At 34.2% G+C, this 17,710-nt stretch overlaps 1 protein-coding gene across 14 annotated transcripts in view; it reads left to right on the top strand.

Annotated features, from left to right (window-relative positions):
- Positions 1-17,710, top strand: part of FSIP1 (fibrous sheath interacting protein 1) — a 252,791-nt gene that overhangs the window by 29,666 nt on the left and 205,415 nt on the right. For 12 of the 14 annotated variants that reach the window (XM_074289248.1, XM_074289244.1, XM_074289242.1 and 9 more), the window contains 4 exons: positions 4,065-4,163; positions 6,355-6,476; positions 8,429-8,539; positions 11,664-11,828. In XM_074289248.1, the coding sequence (XP_074145349.1) occupies positions 4,065-4,163; positions 6,355-6,476; positions 8,429-8,539; positions 11,664-11,828 (497 nt within the window). The remainder of the gene's footprint in view (positions 1-4,064; positions 4,164-6,354; positions 6,477-8,428; positions 8,540-11,663; positions 11,829-17,710) is intronic. The other 2 variants (XM_074289250.1, XM_074289249.1) reach the window with 1 other exon arrangement.

Genomic DNA, 17,710 nt, shown 5'->3' with positions numbered 1-17,710 from the left:
ACATTACAACAAAACATAATTAGTGGAGAAATTAATGGGAAACCAGATTTTTAGTATTCAAAAAAAGTACAAGTTAATTACTTTTCATGTAGCAATTCAGTTAAATTAAGCACTCCAAAAATATTGCTAAGTTTTGTACTACTGGGCTTGTTTTAATAAATAGCTTACTCATTAATAAATCAGTAAAACCATTTGTATGCTGAAGATTAATGATCTGAGTCCCTAAAAGCCTTTTTTCCTCTTTTCATTAGCTTAAAAAAATCATTCCACACCAGTCTGATTTGTTCTATTAATTTGATTGGTAAACCTTTTCTTCAGAAAAACTAACTTCAGTTTAATCCACAAATCAGTGCTATCTAAAATAATGCATGCTTACCCTATACCAATAAGTTTAGTTTTATATTTTAGTTTTTATCTTTTTAGCCTCTGGCTTTTTTTTTTTTTTTTTTTTTTTTACTTTCTTTGCCTGCAATAACAGACTTTTAATCATTTTAGTGTCATGGATACCTTTAGCAGTCTGGTGAAGCCTATGGAAGTCTTAGAATAATGTCTCAGAATAATGTTTTTAAATACATAAAATAAAATTTATAGGACTATAGAACTATACATTGAAATGTAGTTATAAATATACTAAAAGTTCCAAGTTCATGGAACTCAAGTTAAGCACCATCAAATGATCAGTCATGGATTGTGTCTGAAGGGATATGATTCTTAGGTCCTATGACAATATAAAAGTTTGTTATCTGGAGCAGAGGCATTTTTATATTTCACTTTTGGTAGATATCTTCAGAGTTGTATAAGGAACAGTTTGTTCTGGCATTAGTAATTTTTTATATGTATATATTTTATTGTATCCTTGAAAGATTGAAGTATATGGTTCTTAAATTTCTATGCCAACGGCAGAATACATGGTACCCAGGGAGTGAGGAGCTGCTTAGTCATAATAGTCATAAATGCATTGTTAAGCTGAATCTGGGACCAAATTAACATGAATATCAGTGCCCAGACTCAAAAGTATCATAACACCACAATTGTAGGCCCTGCCAGACAATCCAAGGTCCTGAAACTACTCATGTTCCTGGATATTCTGATCACGCTCAGAGGAATGACCATCAGCTACAGTATATATACATGAAGAAATAGATTATCATTACCTTTCTTCATCTGGAGCACTAAGATTTATAGTACATTAACCATAAGACCTGTAAGTGATATCAAGCAAACACCAAGATGGAGACACCAAAAAAGCCCAAAGACTCTTAGCTATCAGTTACTCTCTCATATGAGGCAGTAGATGAGACACTTAGTTTGGGAGTCAGGAAGATCAGGATTCATTTGTTCTGCTACTTCAGATACTAATAGCTGTATAGCCTTGGGCAGTAATTAACCTCTCTGTATTATCTTAGCTTTCTCATTTGTAAATTGAAGGGGTTGGATTGCTAGTCTTTAAGGTCCTTTTCTGCCCCAAATTTAGGATTCTATAATTATTACCAAGGAAAGATATGGCAGACAAGAACAGCATTTATCTGGGATGTGTGTGGTTGCAAAATTTTATTGAGGATCTTCTGTTTCCATGCTTTTGTGTTGATTCATGGACTTACTCATGGACTACATTTCCTCCTCACCTCTACCTCATAGCTTCCCTCTCTCCAAGATGTTGCTCAAACACTTAATTTTTATACGAAACTATTTCTGTTTTTTTCCAACTGCTAGAGCCACCACTTTTGTAGTTATTAGATTTATTCTTGTTACATTTTTTTATTTTCTATATTATCACACATATTATATATACACTACATATATGTATAGCATATATATATTTATATATTTAAATAATTGTATCCATTTTTGAGCTCTTTGTGAGAAGAAACAGCTTCATTTATTGTTTTTGTATCTTCATTGGTTAGAACAGTGCTTGGAAGTACCTGGAACCTAGTGAATGGTTAATAAATGCTTGTTGATTGATTGATGAATAAAAAAATTAACTGAACTGCCCAAGATTCTAGATTAAAAAAAATCAGAAGTGGGAGATTTCAAAACTCTACCTTTCAAGTCAACAAGCACTTACTAACCATCTACTATATGCTAGGCCCCGTGCCAAGTGCTGAAAACATATGGAGAAGGGAATAAACATTTTTTAGAGTGTCAGGTATTGTGTTTAAGGGCTTTACAAATACTGTTTCACTTGATTGTTAAAACAATCTTACGATGTGGGTGCTGCTGCTATCCTCATTTATCCTTCCTTCATTAAGGAAGCTGAGGCAAACAACATTTATTATCAAGCCCCATTTTACAATTGAGGAAAGTTACATAGTTAGTGTCTTACCCAAGGTCACACAGTTGCCAAGTGTGTGAGAGGACAGATATGAACTCATTTCTTCCTGACTCTAAGCCTATGAGTTTTATCTACTGTTCCATCTTATGTCCCATAAGCACTCAGACAATAAGGTAGAAAAGGAATTAGAGTATTAGTGTTGGAAGAAATAGGTTCAAAAGATACATATAGAGAATACAATGGATTTATTAGAAAATTGTAGCTCATGAGAATTTAGTAGGAACTGAGAGGTTAGGAAATTTGGGAGAATGTATACATATATACATGCACACATGTATGTACATATATGTGCACATGTGCACGCACACACACATACAATAAAAGGATGTTTGTTCATTTGGCTATCTCTTGTGAACCAAAGATAGATTATGGTGGCCTATTGACATGTATATGTCCTTGGAAGAATGGGTATTTTTGACAACAATAAATTCTGATTGATTAACAATTAAATAGTTTGATTAACAAAGAATAAATATTTAAATGAGGGGATGAGCTTATTCTAATGAAGGGATATAGTTTTGATTATGTCGTTCATTCATTCATTCTTAGACCTCTACCCAGACTTCAGTCATTCTTGGCAATGTAGTTAAAAGGATCCCACTCAAGCCTGAGTAGAACACATGGACTTCCCCACTTAGTTGGGAGGAGAAAGTTAATCCAATCTCATCATAGTAATGAACTTCAGATGTGACTGAATGAGGCTGATTTCTAAATGAGGAAATAGAAAGGGGGAAAACTTTATGCATAATTCAATAATTGGTTATTATTTTTATCAGAGTATTTGGGTCTTTTACACATGATCACTTTATAATATTTCTGTGACTATGTATATTATTCTCTTGGTTCTACTCAGTTCACTTTGCATGAAAATGAATTCATATAATCTTAGTTTTTCTGAAATCATCCTACTCATAATTTCTTATATGTTGTTTTAGTCATGTCAAATTTTTGTGACCCTATTTTGTGTTGTCTTGGAATAATATTAGAGTGGTTTGCTATTTTCTTCTGCTCATTTTACAAATGGGGAAACTGAAGCAAACAGTATTAAGGGACTTTCCCAGGGTCACACAGCTGGTAAATACCTGAGACCAGATTTGAACTCAGGGACATGAGTTTTCCTGACTCTTGGATCTGCACTTTATCTACTGTGCTATCTAGCTGCTTGAGTTAGCATTCTGAGTGTAAATGAATAGCGCAATCACAAAATTAAGGGTCAACTATTTAGGATCCCTCTTAAATTTCACTGTCAAAATAATTTTTTTTTGTCTTTATGATTAAGCATACTTTCTAAAAATTAACATAGTTGCTCATTCTTGGAGAGCTAAAATTGAAAAAGACTAGCCCAGTAAATGTTGTGTATTCCTGATATCATGAGGAATTCATTTTTTTTTTTTCAAATTTTCCTTTTGTGAATAACTGTAATATCACAGGATACCCTTTGGCACGTCTTAAGAACTTAAGATCCTAATAATGGAGCTTGCAGGCCTGGATATTTTAAAATTTGCCTTTCTTTCCTTTCTCTAACTTTTGTTCTCATGAACTCCTACACACAAAGTCTGAATGTTAATCTTCTCTCTTTCCATTTGAACTGATATGAATTTAAGAAACATATGTATAAGAAGGGAATTAAGGAGTTCCAATGAGAAAAGAGACCCTGATAATTTTATGAATACCCTGTGGGCATAGATATTTTTCTGTTACCTGTTATTGACTGACTTTTAATTAATAGATCCTTTTCACCCGGAACAAGAGGATTCCTTTGTTTCTGTGTTTCACACGCAAATTCCTGCTGAAGAGTATGAAAACTGTATTGAACAAGCCAGGAAAGGTTGGTTTGACTTGAAATCATGCCCATTGACAGCATATTTTAGCCATAATTTACTACAAATGCATAATTGAATTTTATTTGAAGTCTTTTAAAATTGCATTCATTTAAATCTAAAGAACAGCTTAAATGGAATGAAAAAAATACTATATTGCATTCAAAATACTGTACATAACTTAAATCATAGCAAATAAATGCCACATATACATTCTCTATCTTTGATGGTCATCCCTCCTCCTTCTCTCAAAAGCAAGTACTCCTAAATGGAGTTGAAGCCCAAAAGAAAGTAAATTCCAAATTGTGAGGCCTCATTAGAACTTTAATTTGCTCAAAATCTACTAATTCAAAATTTATAAATAATTTTCCTGTGAAATATTTGCAAAGAAATAAAATAATAAATATTTCACTCTTCTCCAAAGGGGGTTGATTGATTGTTTAAATATTTTCCTCAAATGATCAGACCCTCGTTTTTACTTTTAAGAAGTAGCTACAAATATATTGGTGATAGTTAGCTTAATTCATTTTAGTGAGGCCTGAAGTTTCTAGCACAGACTTATGTCTAAGATGAAAGTAATTGTTAAGCAATTGTCTTATGATATTACTATTCAAGAATGAAATCTTTGCAATTTAATGTGCTTTTATATAACTTAAGCAGGATGGACTCCTTTTGCCTTTCAAAGAGGACTCCTATGATCTTTATGAGGAAGTTTGGAGGTCAAGTTGACAAGGATTTGTTGCTCAGAATGGCCAGTTGAATGTAATAAGAGTGATGTAAGAAGTTTGGCACAAAGATTATCCTAGGACATCCAACAGGACTCCTTTGGTGCTATAATTTTGTTAGAGACTGAGAAGAAAGATATACTAAAGTTCTCTAATAAAGAGGGAAACAAGAAACTAAAAAAACTCAGAGGGTAACCTAGAAAGAGTTGTTCCAGTATTTTGCCAAGAATATTCTTGTGAAACTAAGTATAAAGTCTGGAAAATGTGAGAAGACTTGACCAGCCTCCTGGTGGCTCTCCTGCCACCTGCCATCTTGGACCAATATGTAATGTTCTGGTTAGCTTTCTAGAGGTCTTGGGATCAGCTTTTGTTTCAATAGTAGAATAATCACCCCAGGAACAGTTCAGGATAAAGTCCAAAGTATTTATCATCTTCTTCACAGTCTGTCTCCTTCACCTGGGGCCTGGCTAGCTTTCTGGAAGCCCTCCAGAATGGGTCTTGGTTTCAGGGGAGGAATACGGGAGGCAAGAGAGCCACCAAGGGCTGGTCGTCTTCTCTCTCAAAGTGCAAGAAGCAGGAGACCACCAAGAGGCTGGTCAAGTCTTCTCTGTCAAAGTGAAAGAGGCAGGAGAGAGAGCCATCAGGAGGCTGGTCAAGTTTTCTCTGTCTCTGGCTGTTTGTCCCCAGTTTATATACTCCATTACATTTACATCATTATAGTATACTGAGTATAAACCAATCATTATATCACTAGGGAACATTATTTGTTATAAGATTAAATCAATCTATACTAAACTAGAGAACTCACATGGCTAAACTAGATAATAATTGTCTTTTATCAATTCCACTGAGTTAACACTTTGTTGTAGGATTAAATCAGTCATACTGAGCCTTAAGTATATTTCTTTAGAGTTCCTGCCCTTTACACTTACAAGTAAAATTAAGCTGGAAACACCAGACTAGAGTTATTAGTTTGTATGTATGTATTATGATTTTAATAAAAAATTGATAAAGTAAAATATATGTGGGCTGTGTGTGTGTGTGTGTGTGTGTGTGTGTGTGTGTGTGTGTGTATGTGTTCACTTTATGTCTACTGGTTCCTGGCAAAGTTATCATTTTTGATTCCTATAGTTGTACTCATCTTAATCAAAAATTCTACTTAGCAGAGGTATGCTATCACACCAGGGACCAATACTTTTACTTATTTTAAACAAAAATTTTGTCTTAAAACAATTTACACTGTCCACACAAGAAACTCCTCTATTAACAATTTTAGCTCAATTATAGAAAAAACAAAAAGCATTTTACTAAGAATTTCTTTGAAAGTTATAATCTAATGTTTTGCTTTTAAAAAGTTGAATGTTCATATAGTACTGGAATCTCTTAAGATTTTTCTGTTTATAATAATAGATGATGTGTTTGACATAGAATTTTTAAATGTTACTCATTATAAAATCTCTGCTTTTATATACAGAGTCTGTATATCAAAGTGAAAATAATAAATCATTGGTCAAATCAGAAAAGAAGCCACAGAGAGAAAACTATGGTGAATTCAAGGGTAAAAAAAATCAGGATTTCATTAAGAAAAATATAGAGGTATGAATTTAGAATTTGTAAAAGTCTCAGATTCGAAATGGAATTAATTTTTTTTAATTGAATGGTATATAGATTGCTGTCAAATGGTAGTCTCTGATAATGTTTTATAATTTGTAAACAAGTAGATTTGTAATATTTTATAATAGTAAAGTATCAATTTTTAAAAAATCAGTTATGGTTAAAAATCTGACTTATCAGTTAGACCATATCTTGATTTTCCTTTTTGTTTTTCCCTTATCGAAATAAATGAATACATGCTAAACATGTTGGTCTGGTATCTCCTACACCTTCTCTAGCTTTAAAATCTGAAAGCTTTGTCATATATTACATGTGTACCCTGTAGGTGGTAATGAGAAGCTCCATCATAGATTGGAAGGATTAAACCTGGGTTAGAGTCCTAGCTCTAAAACTGTCAGATGTGGACAAGACAATCAATTAATAAACATTTTTAAAGTTACTACTCTTTGCCAGGCACTGTACTAAACATTTAACTTCTATGATCCATGGTCTCCTTATTTCTAAAATGAAAATAATTACCTACATCACAATGTTAATATGAAGATAAATAGGAGGGTGTATGAAAACATGTTAAACTATAAATCATTATCCATAATTAAATCATTAATAAACATTTATTAAATACTGTGCTATGCACTGAGCATACAAAAGAAGGAAAAAAACAGTCCATGTCCTCAAGGAACTCACAATTTAATAGTGATAATAAGATAAATATTTCTGAAAGGAAAAGTAGTTATAGGAGGGAGGCCTAGAAGTGAAGGAGTCTGAGTGGTACTTATGGGAGTGAGCCACTTTCCCCTCCCTCTGCAATTTAGGCTTCATAAGTGGTATCGCTTATCTATATAACACACTTCTGTTATTAATTTCCCTTTCTGCTTATTATTTCCCCTGCTTCTTACCTTGGGCAGGGGATAGAAAACTCACCAGCAGGCTGACCCAGGCATATGACATCTGGGGAAGGAAATCAGTACTTGGCCACTAATCTAGACCTCCCTCTGGGGTAGGGGAATGGAGGGAAACAGGTTGTGTTTCTAGACTCATCCTCTCCCCAACTCTTGTAATAGCAAATAACATTAAACATAAAACAAAGGTTTGTGCTTGCTAATTTCTTTTAAATGACAATTGGATGAATAGTTTTGGGGGCAAATTAATAGAAAGGGGAGAAAGGTTCATTAGAAATAACAGTAGGCAATGCCAAATGCTTTTGACTGCAGGAACAAAGTGTTGTCCTCTGTTCAACTTCTTTCCTCTTTGTGCAGAGGACCACCAAAGGAATCTTTGAGTTGCTGGATTCCTATACCAGCTCAGAGGCAGAAGTGAAAGATGGGAAAAAGGGTCTTATTATCCTCTAGTCTATTAGTCTGCCAGCATGGCCCTGGCTCTGGCCCTGCCAGGGATCTACCAGCAGTGGTCAGTTTTTGTAGGCAGGAGTAGAGGATCACAGTTTCTTAATGCTAAAACTCATAAGGATCTATCTAAATCTCATTCTCTTGACCCAGCTTCCTCTCCCCTTTTCCTTGCTTGAATTCTTTGCAAACAGTCCCGAATATACCCAGTTTAATGAAATTGATGACTAGTGGGTCTGGAAGAAATTTCCATCTTGTAGTGATGGACTGCGGTGGAAAGATCTTCCTTTACCTTCAAATATAAAAGTAGATTTTCTCATTCAATGTTTCTATTTTAAAATCTTTTATTTTCTAAAGCTGTCAGTAAGAAGAGACTACTTGTAATGGTCTCAAACAATGAAGTGGGCCAGTGCCATTAATTCTGTATTAAAGTGTATCCAACTACCTTATATAAGTTGCTATTTTTCCCATGTTTGACTGTAATGATATGATTGAAAGATAGAGGTGGGAGAGCTTGATAATCAATTTTTATTTTCTGGAATTATAAAGAGCTCTGAATACTGAGTATTCCATTCGTAAATTCTGCAGCTGGCCAAGGACTCAAAAAGTTTAGTCTTCATGATGGATAAAGAAAAACGAAGATTGATTGAATTATTAAAGGATATAGACAGTGGAGAAGATGTACTTCCAAGTACTGAGGTATGTGGATACTGATATATTTTGTACCTTGTAGATTTTCTCATTCAGCTGTACATTTTTAAATTGATGCCATTTTGCCACAAATTTATATTTAACTGCCGAAAGTTTGAGGCAACTTGGTGTAGTGCATAAAGTACTGGACTTGCCTCAGGGAGCCTGGGTTCAGAGACTCCTTCTGACATCCCCTTACCCATGTGATTACCAGGAACCTGTTTAATCTCTCTAAACCTTGGGAATTTTTAAGAGTCTTTAAAGTCATATCCTGTTTGTGCTCTGTGTGCTGGTGAGATCAATGACCCTTGAAGGATTGATGAAATATACTGTGATTTTTCTCATGTTATGAGGCAGCAGTATAGGACAGCTAGAAGACCAGACTTCAAATATGGTTTCAGTCACTATTCGTATGACCCTGGGCAAGGCAGTTAGCCTCCATCTGGCTTAGTTTCTTCAACCATAAAATGAGAATAATAATAGCACCTATCTCAGTGTTGTTTTGAGGATCAAATAAATTAAATATCATTTGCAAACTATTTTGCAGAACCTCAAATCACTATGTAAATGTTAGTTATCATATTAATATTACAGAAGTGGTCAGTTCTCTATAGAACTTTATTTTGGAAACAATGCTATTTTCTCTTTAAAAAGTGGTTCTATAATGACTATATCAATTACCAAAATCTTACTCTGATGCTTTTGATGGCATCAAAGTGAAATGGAACCCTCAAAAGTTTGTAATCAGAAAGATTTTTTTGAGTATTTGCCTGATGATGAGCTGTCTAGTTTGCCATCTAAGAATCAGTAGTTTAGCTAAAAGGATCAAAGAACCTATTCTTAAAATGATGGTCACCACAGGATGCATTTTTTCAGGCAAAGCAACTCATGAGAGTTTTTGAGGGAGGGGGCTATACTTTTTTACCAGATGAATAAATACCAACATTGATTATTACATCATTAAAATATGAATCTCTGCAAACCACTGAGTAATCCAGCTTAAAAAAAGAGAACACAATTCAGACAAAGGTTGAATACTTAGAACATTACCCTTTTATTATTAATTGTATATATTTCTTAGAGTCATAGGATCATAAGCACATCCCTGGAAGGGTCAACAAAAGCTATGTAGTTTAGCCCCTTCATTTTACAGATGAAAAAATTGAAGGCCAGAGACCAGAAATGATTCCCCCTTCACTTAAGTAGTAGTAGTAAGTGGGAGGACCAAGATTTGAACTTAGGCTCTCTGACATCATGTTCAGCATTCTTCTCCCTGTTTCCTCACATATTTCATCCCATTTTTTTTTAGTTCATACCACTTCTAGTTAGGAAGATTCTGTTTATTTTCAAATTATTACATAAATTTTAGAATTACATAAATTTTAGAATTATATATCATTTATAAGTGAATCCTATACTACTTTATGTATGTATTTTTGACTTTTTTCCCATATTATTAAGTAAACTTAACCACAGAATATTCTTGAATACTGCTACTTAGTTGCTATATTACAAATGCATATGAGTTAAAATTCAGATACAATTAATCAATCAATTAATCATACTTTCCCAGTGAGTTAGCTTCTGTAGCTTTTCAATTTTGAATTAAATATTGGTTGAAGTAATAAATGCTCACAAGTTTATATCCTATATCTTAATTTATTCTATATTGCAGACAAATGACAGACTCTCCCTTGATCTTATCCTGCTTCACTAGCTGTGTGACTTTGGGGAAATCTGTCTGCCTCAGTTTCTTCACCTATAAAATAGGCATAATAAAAGCACCTACATTGTAAGATTGTTGTGAAGATCAAATGAGATGATATTTATTGAGTATCTAGTGCCTGGTACAGAGAAAATGCTTAAAAAATATTTGTTCCTCTTTCTTTGTATTTTTGCAAACTATTCCCCAAACTTTCCATTCTTGCTCATCTGTTTCCTGAAAGCTGCTCTCCTTTCAAGGACAAGCTCTGGTAAAGTCTTTCCTTATTCCTTCCTCTTTCCTGATCCAACTTTCTGCATCTGAAGCATCTGAATCCCTCCCTCTTCAAGTTTTCCTAAAGCATTGAATCTTTCCTTCATCCCCATCATACCTTAGTTGGACTTCTGTGTCATGTTCTCCCTAGTAGATAGTAAGCACCTTGAGGACAGAGCGTGGGTCATTTTTCATCTTTTTATCTCCAGTGTGTAGCTTCATGCCTTTTGCACACAGTAGATGTTTAATATTTATTAGATTTAGTTGAATTCACAATAGCTAATTAATCTTTAGAAGGCAGTATGGCCTGAGAATATTCACTAGCTGGCTTTAGAACCAAATACATCAGAATTTACTTCAGAGTGGATTCTTAATCTTCTCAGTACTCTTAGCAACTTTCTAAGACTTTCACTTGCAGAGAAGATGCCAACCTGCTTTGATAGTTTCCTTTTTGAGAATTTCTTGAAATCACAGGTCCAGTTCTACTCCTTAATTAAACTTTTAAAGTATTTATTTTGTGGGATTTACTTACTGATAAAGATTAGTCAAATTTAAAAATATTTATGGGAGTTAAGTAGTTTTTTGAATTGTAATTCTCTGTAAAAGCTTGTAAATGAGCTGTCCAGATTTCAACCAACTTGTAGAAGGCTTTGTATGCCAGACATAGCATACAAGTATAACTTACTTGTAGGCAAAGGAGAACCAATGATCATTCTGAATAGAGAAATAAATTATACATGGTGTATTGCATTAGGAAGATTACTGTGGAAAGCAGTATGTTTGGGAGAGGGTACAGATTGAAAGCAGGATTGTTGATAAGGAGGTCACTATAATAGTTTTTCTTACAAAAGATGAGGACTTTAATTCATGTTGGTAGCAGGACTGGAGAGGAAGAGCCAAATGTAAGTGATTTGTAGAAGTTTGAAAATTTTTTTAAATTTCTTTTTTCAAATTTAGTGAAAATGTATAGCAATTTATTCTTCTTTAGTTACTTTGTTCAATTTAATATCCAGTTTTACAGGTTAACTTCTTTTTTGTTAAAGGTTTAGAATATTCAATAACTCTTGAGTCAATAATCTAAGCTTCCACGGGTAAACTTCAGGAAATTAATAGTTTTGCATGAATATCCTAGCAACTTTGCCCTTGCTTCCCTTTTAGGATGGGGAGTCTTCCTGGCTCATACCAGAAAAAGGATATATGTCTGCAGCACATATAGAGCGTGAGCAACTAGCTCAAATAGATTCCAAACTGCAAGAAAAATTCTTTTTAACTTCCTTGGGGTTATCCGATGATTTTTCAGGAGTGGACAATCAGACTGGTCAGGTATGGTCAATCCAAGATATATGGATTATTTTTAGTTAGTTTATAGTAATTGACTAAAACTCTTCATTGAAAATAGTTTCTATTTACTTTTTGATGTCACTACAATAGGAGCTCTCTTTTTTGAGTATCTCTCTTCCCTTTTCTCTCCATTTCTTTTTTACTCTCATCATTATGTGATTCAGAGAAATTGTGTATGTTTGAGATATATACTTGATTGCTAAGGGGGCCAGAAATATTATTTAGATTTCTGAAAGCCCTTTCACTGTGACCATATTATTAGTAGTGTCCAGCCATACAGTGTTCATTCAACTTTATTCTTCCAGGTATTTTAACTCAGTTTTGTGAACAACATTGTAGAACTTACACCTTTTTCTCTATAAGGGTTTTGTAGTATTTACTCTTTTGTTGGATGTTAAATTCATTAAATTCATCCAAAAGATCCTTTTTTCATTCCTGGTAGGAAAATAATGAAATTTCAGGAAAAAAAATAATGGAGGGACTCTTGGAGAATTGCTAACACAAATGCAAAATTCATGTCCCCCTTCATCTTGAATACTTTAGCAGAGTAGAGTATGGAGGGAGGCCTCTCATCTTAAGAAATCTTGAAACATGACAATGATGGTTTTCCCAAATTATGCATTGTATGGTATTAGATACATGTGATATCTCTAAGTCCTTCCAAAAGCTGGGCTAAATTCCTTCTCTTTACACATGGATTTAGTTAGAGTCAAGCAGACAAACAAAACAAAACAAAAATATGTAGCTGAAAAAAAAGAATATTTAAGCCAAGCTCTCATTTGTAACAAATAGGTAGAGTCAGGTCAAACATCTACATATATCGTGTTGAAGTCAGTCTTATTATCCACTTCTACTTCACTGTCTTTCTGTCAACATGCCTTCTTACATTTCTGATGTCTGTCCTTATTCTTCCATATACCATGCATGGAAGATCCATTTAACATACAAGAAGTAGTCTTTTGGGGTAGTTAACATTTTATGGTACCCGCTGGCATTTAAACTATCTATTCATTCTTCCTCTTGCTACCTGCTACATCCACATCATTTTCCAATCATGTATTTTTAGATTGAACACTTTTATATCAATTTTTTGTTCAAGTCATTTTTAGCAATATGTTGCAACCTCTTTCTTCTCATTGTGTATTTCTTCATTGTCCTCCTTTGGGTCACCTGCAGTTTTAATTCTCTGAAGATTGAGGTGTTTCATTATTCTGTGCCATAACTGTGCCATATCACTGGGGGAATATTACTGTTAAAAAGAGAGCATTTTATGCCAAAGAGCGCATTGGGCCTGTTGAAAATGCCAGTCAGTTTCATCTTCCAAATGTAGTTCCGCCTGTTCTTTTCTTCCTATACAATTTTGGTCCTGGCACATTATCCACAACAGTGAAAAGTAAAATTGTAAGATTTTGTTTTTGTAGTTGAAAAGTTTGAGTCTCATAGTCTCTTTCTCTGTTGACATGGTTAAAAAGAATAGGATGTAAACTTTAGGGGTAGTACATCCTGGATGAAGAGAATTAAAGAATATTTTAAATCAACAGAAATAACTGCAGGTGCTGGTTGAGTACAAATGATCTGGGTTTATGCCCTGACCAAAAAAATATTTTAGTTGAACATGCTTATGAAGTCTCATGCAGGTAGGCCAACATACCAATTCTGCATAAAATTGGGTCCTCATTAACAGAATATAATGATGATGGCAAAGGGAGGGGGGATAGAAATATATCAAGGAGTGTATGTAACATGAGTGCCACAAAATAATAGATTTTGGAAGAGACTCCTCTAATGGAAATTCTGAGGTGAGATGAGATAGTGAGATTATGGAATATAACTAACTGCTGGTTTTGGCTTCTGTAAATTACATTAATTTCCCCTCAGATGAGTATGGTGCCTGCTTTTTGCAAGAAACATAATAAAACCTTCTTCCATTTACTTCAAGAATTTGGGTCTGATGTTTTTATTTCTGACAATGCCCATTACAAGATCTTTGAATCAAATTGGAACTGTTGTATAACGCATCATCTTTTTTGCCTTTATTCTTTCTTTTAAATTGATGTTGATTTTGACCTTTGGTATTACTGGCTTATTATATGGATTGACAGCACAGAAATAGCTAATTCAAAAATAATTCTCATGTCAGTAATTGGCTTATTAATTTTTATTATGACAGTCAGTTTCATTTTTTTATATGTGTGTAGAGTCATTCAGAATTTACTGAAGTCAATAATTTTTGATTCTCATTCTATTTCTGATAATGCATAAGCCCTTTCTCTTTCACTCCTTAATTCCCACAACATATGTTTCCAAACACATGTTTTGGCCACATTCACCTACCTTGTGCATATAAGAGACACATGAGAAATAATACCAAATGTATCATCATGAACCCTAATTTTATGGAATACATTGAGTACTTTAATTATTTTTGGTAGTTATTTCTTACAGAAGCTTTTAAATTGGGATTAGAATTATTCCAATTTCATGGATGGTATTTAAAATATGACCCAGCCTTGTATATATTTAAGGAAGAGAATAATTTATCCAATATCTTTGGAAATAACATGTACACTAACATTCAGGAGAATATATTGTAATTTTATTGATATATGGGGAACTTCCAGGTGAAAATAATCCCACCACTCATGCAGGTGGGTGCCTTCTCTGATTAAGTGTTTGGGTAGTAAGGCCTTTAGTGACTTGCTCAGAATCACAGAATGTCTATTTGTTGGAAGTACTACTTGAACCCATGTTCTTGAGGCTATAATAGTGAAGAATACCTCAACATATGAAAAATACATGAATGAAAGAATACCATTGTTGTTACCAATTAGTATTTGTGAAGTTAGTTGGCCTATCAGCTTTTAAGTCCCTATCTAGTCTAGTGATTCAGAAAGTGATCATATGAAATTTAAATTTTAGGCCAGGTGTATTTCATAGTTAATAGTGATTAGTTCAGACATTTATGTGCTTTAAAGTTTGCAAAAAAATTTTTAACATATATCATTTGATCTTCATAACAATTTTGTAAAGTAAATATTATTAAAAACCCAATTTTATAGAAGAAAAAAATAAAAATGAGGGTCAGAGACCACAGACCACTGGCCTGTAGTCATAACAGCTAGGGTATGTCAGAGATAAAATTCCAATCCAGGTCTTTGATGACTCTTCCAACTACATCATGCAGTCTACTACCCAGAATGTGGAGACAACTGTATCAGTCATATAATAATAACAAAAATAATAGTAGTAATTTTTATTTATGTAAAGATTTAATGTGTGCAGGGCACATTTCATCTATCTCTGTTAATTTTCATAATTCTATAGTGTAGGTAGTGTAAATATGATTCCTCTTTTATAGTTGAGGGAACTGAGTGTTAAGGTTACATGACTTTCCCATGACTCTGTAGCTAATGTGTCAGAGGTAGAATTTGAATAAAGGTCTACTCTAATCTCAAGTCTAGTGCTCTAAAAGTGTTGGCAAACAACACAATTTGACAATCTTGAATTCTGGCTTTTTCTTCCTGTTCTGTGGTAGAATGATTGGTTTCTGTCAAACCAATAAATTAGTCAAAAGCTTTGAGTTACACAAAGAGAAATAGGCGAAGCTGATAACTGTTAAACCAACAGACAAGACTCCCTTAATAAGCAATGTTTGCATGGGCATAGGTATGTTTAACACAGTACTACTTCCAGTGGCAGCATGAAGTGTACAGAGTTATTCATAATTCAATGAAGGACCCTCTTTAATGCATGTCTTTATTTTTTTTCTAATCATAGTTTTTATTTACCAGATATATGCATGGGTAATTTTACAGCATTAACAATTGCCAAACATTTTATTCCAATTTTTCCCCTCCTTCCTCCCCACCCCAGATGGCAGATTGATCAATACATGTTAAATATAATACATATTTTTCAATTAGGGATTTTTATGCCCTAGGAAGAAGGACTAGAATTTGTGCTTAGGGAATAGGTTCCATATTGAATTGTCTTAGGAAGATTTTGAAGATTTCAGATACAAAGGTCCTTTCCCAAACCAAACTTGTTAAGTATTCAAACTGCTACAGAGAGCACTTTTCCCAAGGGCAGGCCACTTTATTTGAATGCCAAAAGTGTATGGTTGCCAAAAAAACTATTTCATGGAGAACTCACACAGGGCAAAGGTTGACAACAGTGGTCAAAAAAGCACGGACACTCTCAAGGGCTCTTAAAAACTTTGAAATTAATTTGTGACATGGGAGACACTGGCATAGGACCACCCAGCATAGCATGCCCTCATCAGAGAAGAGGCTGTGCTCTATGAGCAAAGCAGAACTGAAGCAGCTCAAAAAAACCCCAAAAATGCAAAATTAGAGAATCCATCCCAATGTTCATATGGACTGTTTGTGCCCAACCTGGTAAAGTGTATTATGAGCTTGTATTGTTCTGATCAGCCACACTGTAACTTGATTCTAAAAGAATGATGTCATTTTGGTACTCTTTGAGAACCACCACCAATTTATCTTTCTTACTTAAAGGCTGGTCTAAAGAACATATGTTCTATGTAAGAACTTTTTAGAAAGGGAATGGAGAACTCAGGATTTTTGGCATTTATCTGTCACTGAGATGGTCATGAAGTCAGTTTAGATTGCTGTCCTGAGCACATCTAAAATAAAGCCAATGCTCAACTAAAGTGTTCTGTGGAGAACATAAATTATTCTACTAAAGGAGAAAGTAGCAAATGGAATAATGCTAATATCCATTTTCAAGCTCTGGGGCTACAAAAAAGAGGGAAAAGATTGTTTATAATCTAATGGAGGAGACAACATGCAAACAACAACAACAAAAAAAAGCAAACTATATACAGGATAAGTAGGTGATAAATTAACAAAGGGAATGCATTACTTCCAGTAGAAAATGGTGTTTTGGTTGAGACTAAAGGAGGCCAAGATAGATCAGTGACTGGATGAGGGGAGAATATTCCAGCCATGGGAGACAGCCAGGGAAAAAAGGCTGGCTCCAAAAGATGGACTCTCTTATTCATGGAACAGACACAACATCATTGTCATTGGATCAAAGAGTTCACGTCAGGAGCAAGATGTAATAAGATTGGAAAGGTAGGATAGAGGCTAGATTTTGCATGTGATTCTGGAAGTAATAGGGAGCACTAGAGTTTATTGAATGGAAGGATTTGCGTATGACATGATTGAACTTGTGCTTTAGAAAAATCACTTTAGTGGCTAAAGGAAAATGAACTGAGGAATAGAATGAGAAACTCACCTTCAAATTTTTACATTAATTCAGATGTGATGTTATGAAGACCATAGTAATGTGTTAATGAAACTAAGAACAATGAAAACATGCTAATATCTTATTATCCATTTATGAAGTATGAAAAGACTATTTGAATTGAGGCCCTTAATTGCTTTCATGGTTGCATTTATTTGAGAGTTTTGCCAGCTTGAGTGACACCTCCATGGAGACAGACATCACTCAAGGCAAGAAGAAGCTTTTAGCAGTGACATCCTGGCAGCATTAGAAAAAATTGCCTGGATGCAAGAGACAATTAGCTCTGGGAATCAATAGCTGCACCAAGAAGAGTAGATTTGTATCTACAATGGAGATGATGCTGTGCCTAGGGAGAAAAGTAGCTTGTACTCCTTGAGAGGAGAGTGCATTAGACCTTCTGGTACTAAGGGTAGAGAGTTTCTTTTGTTACATATAATCCCTAAATGTATGCCCCACTACCTTTGTACTCTTAAGTTCATTCTTTCTCTTCTCTCAGATACTTGTGTATATTTGTTGGAGAGTGTGCTCCACTCTTAATGGAGGATACAAGGAAAGGAATGTTTTGTAACTGTTGTTCTTAACTTAAGTAACTTGCA

This window comes from Sminthopsis crassicaudata, chromosome 2, assembly GCF_048593235.1.
Source record: "Sminthopsis crassicaudata isolate SCR6 chromosome 2, ASM4859323v1, whole genome shotgun sequence".
In the NCBI taxonomy this organism is placed as follows: domain Eukaryota; kingdom Metazoa; phylum Chordata; class Mammalia; order Dasyuromorphia; family Dasyuridae; genus Sminthopsis; species Sminthopsis crassicaudata.
The sequence above is the reverse complement of the archived record's forward strand: the minus strand, read 5'-3'. Positions and strand labels throughout refer to the sequence as shown.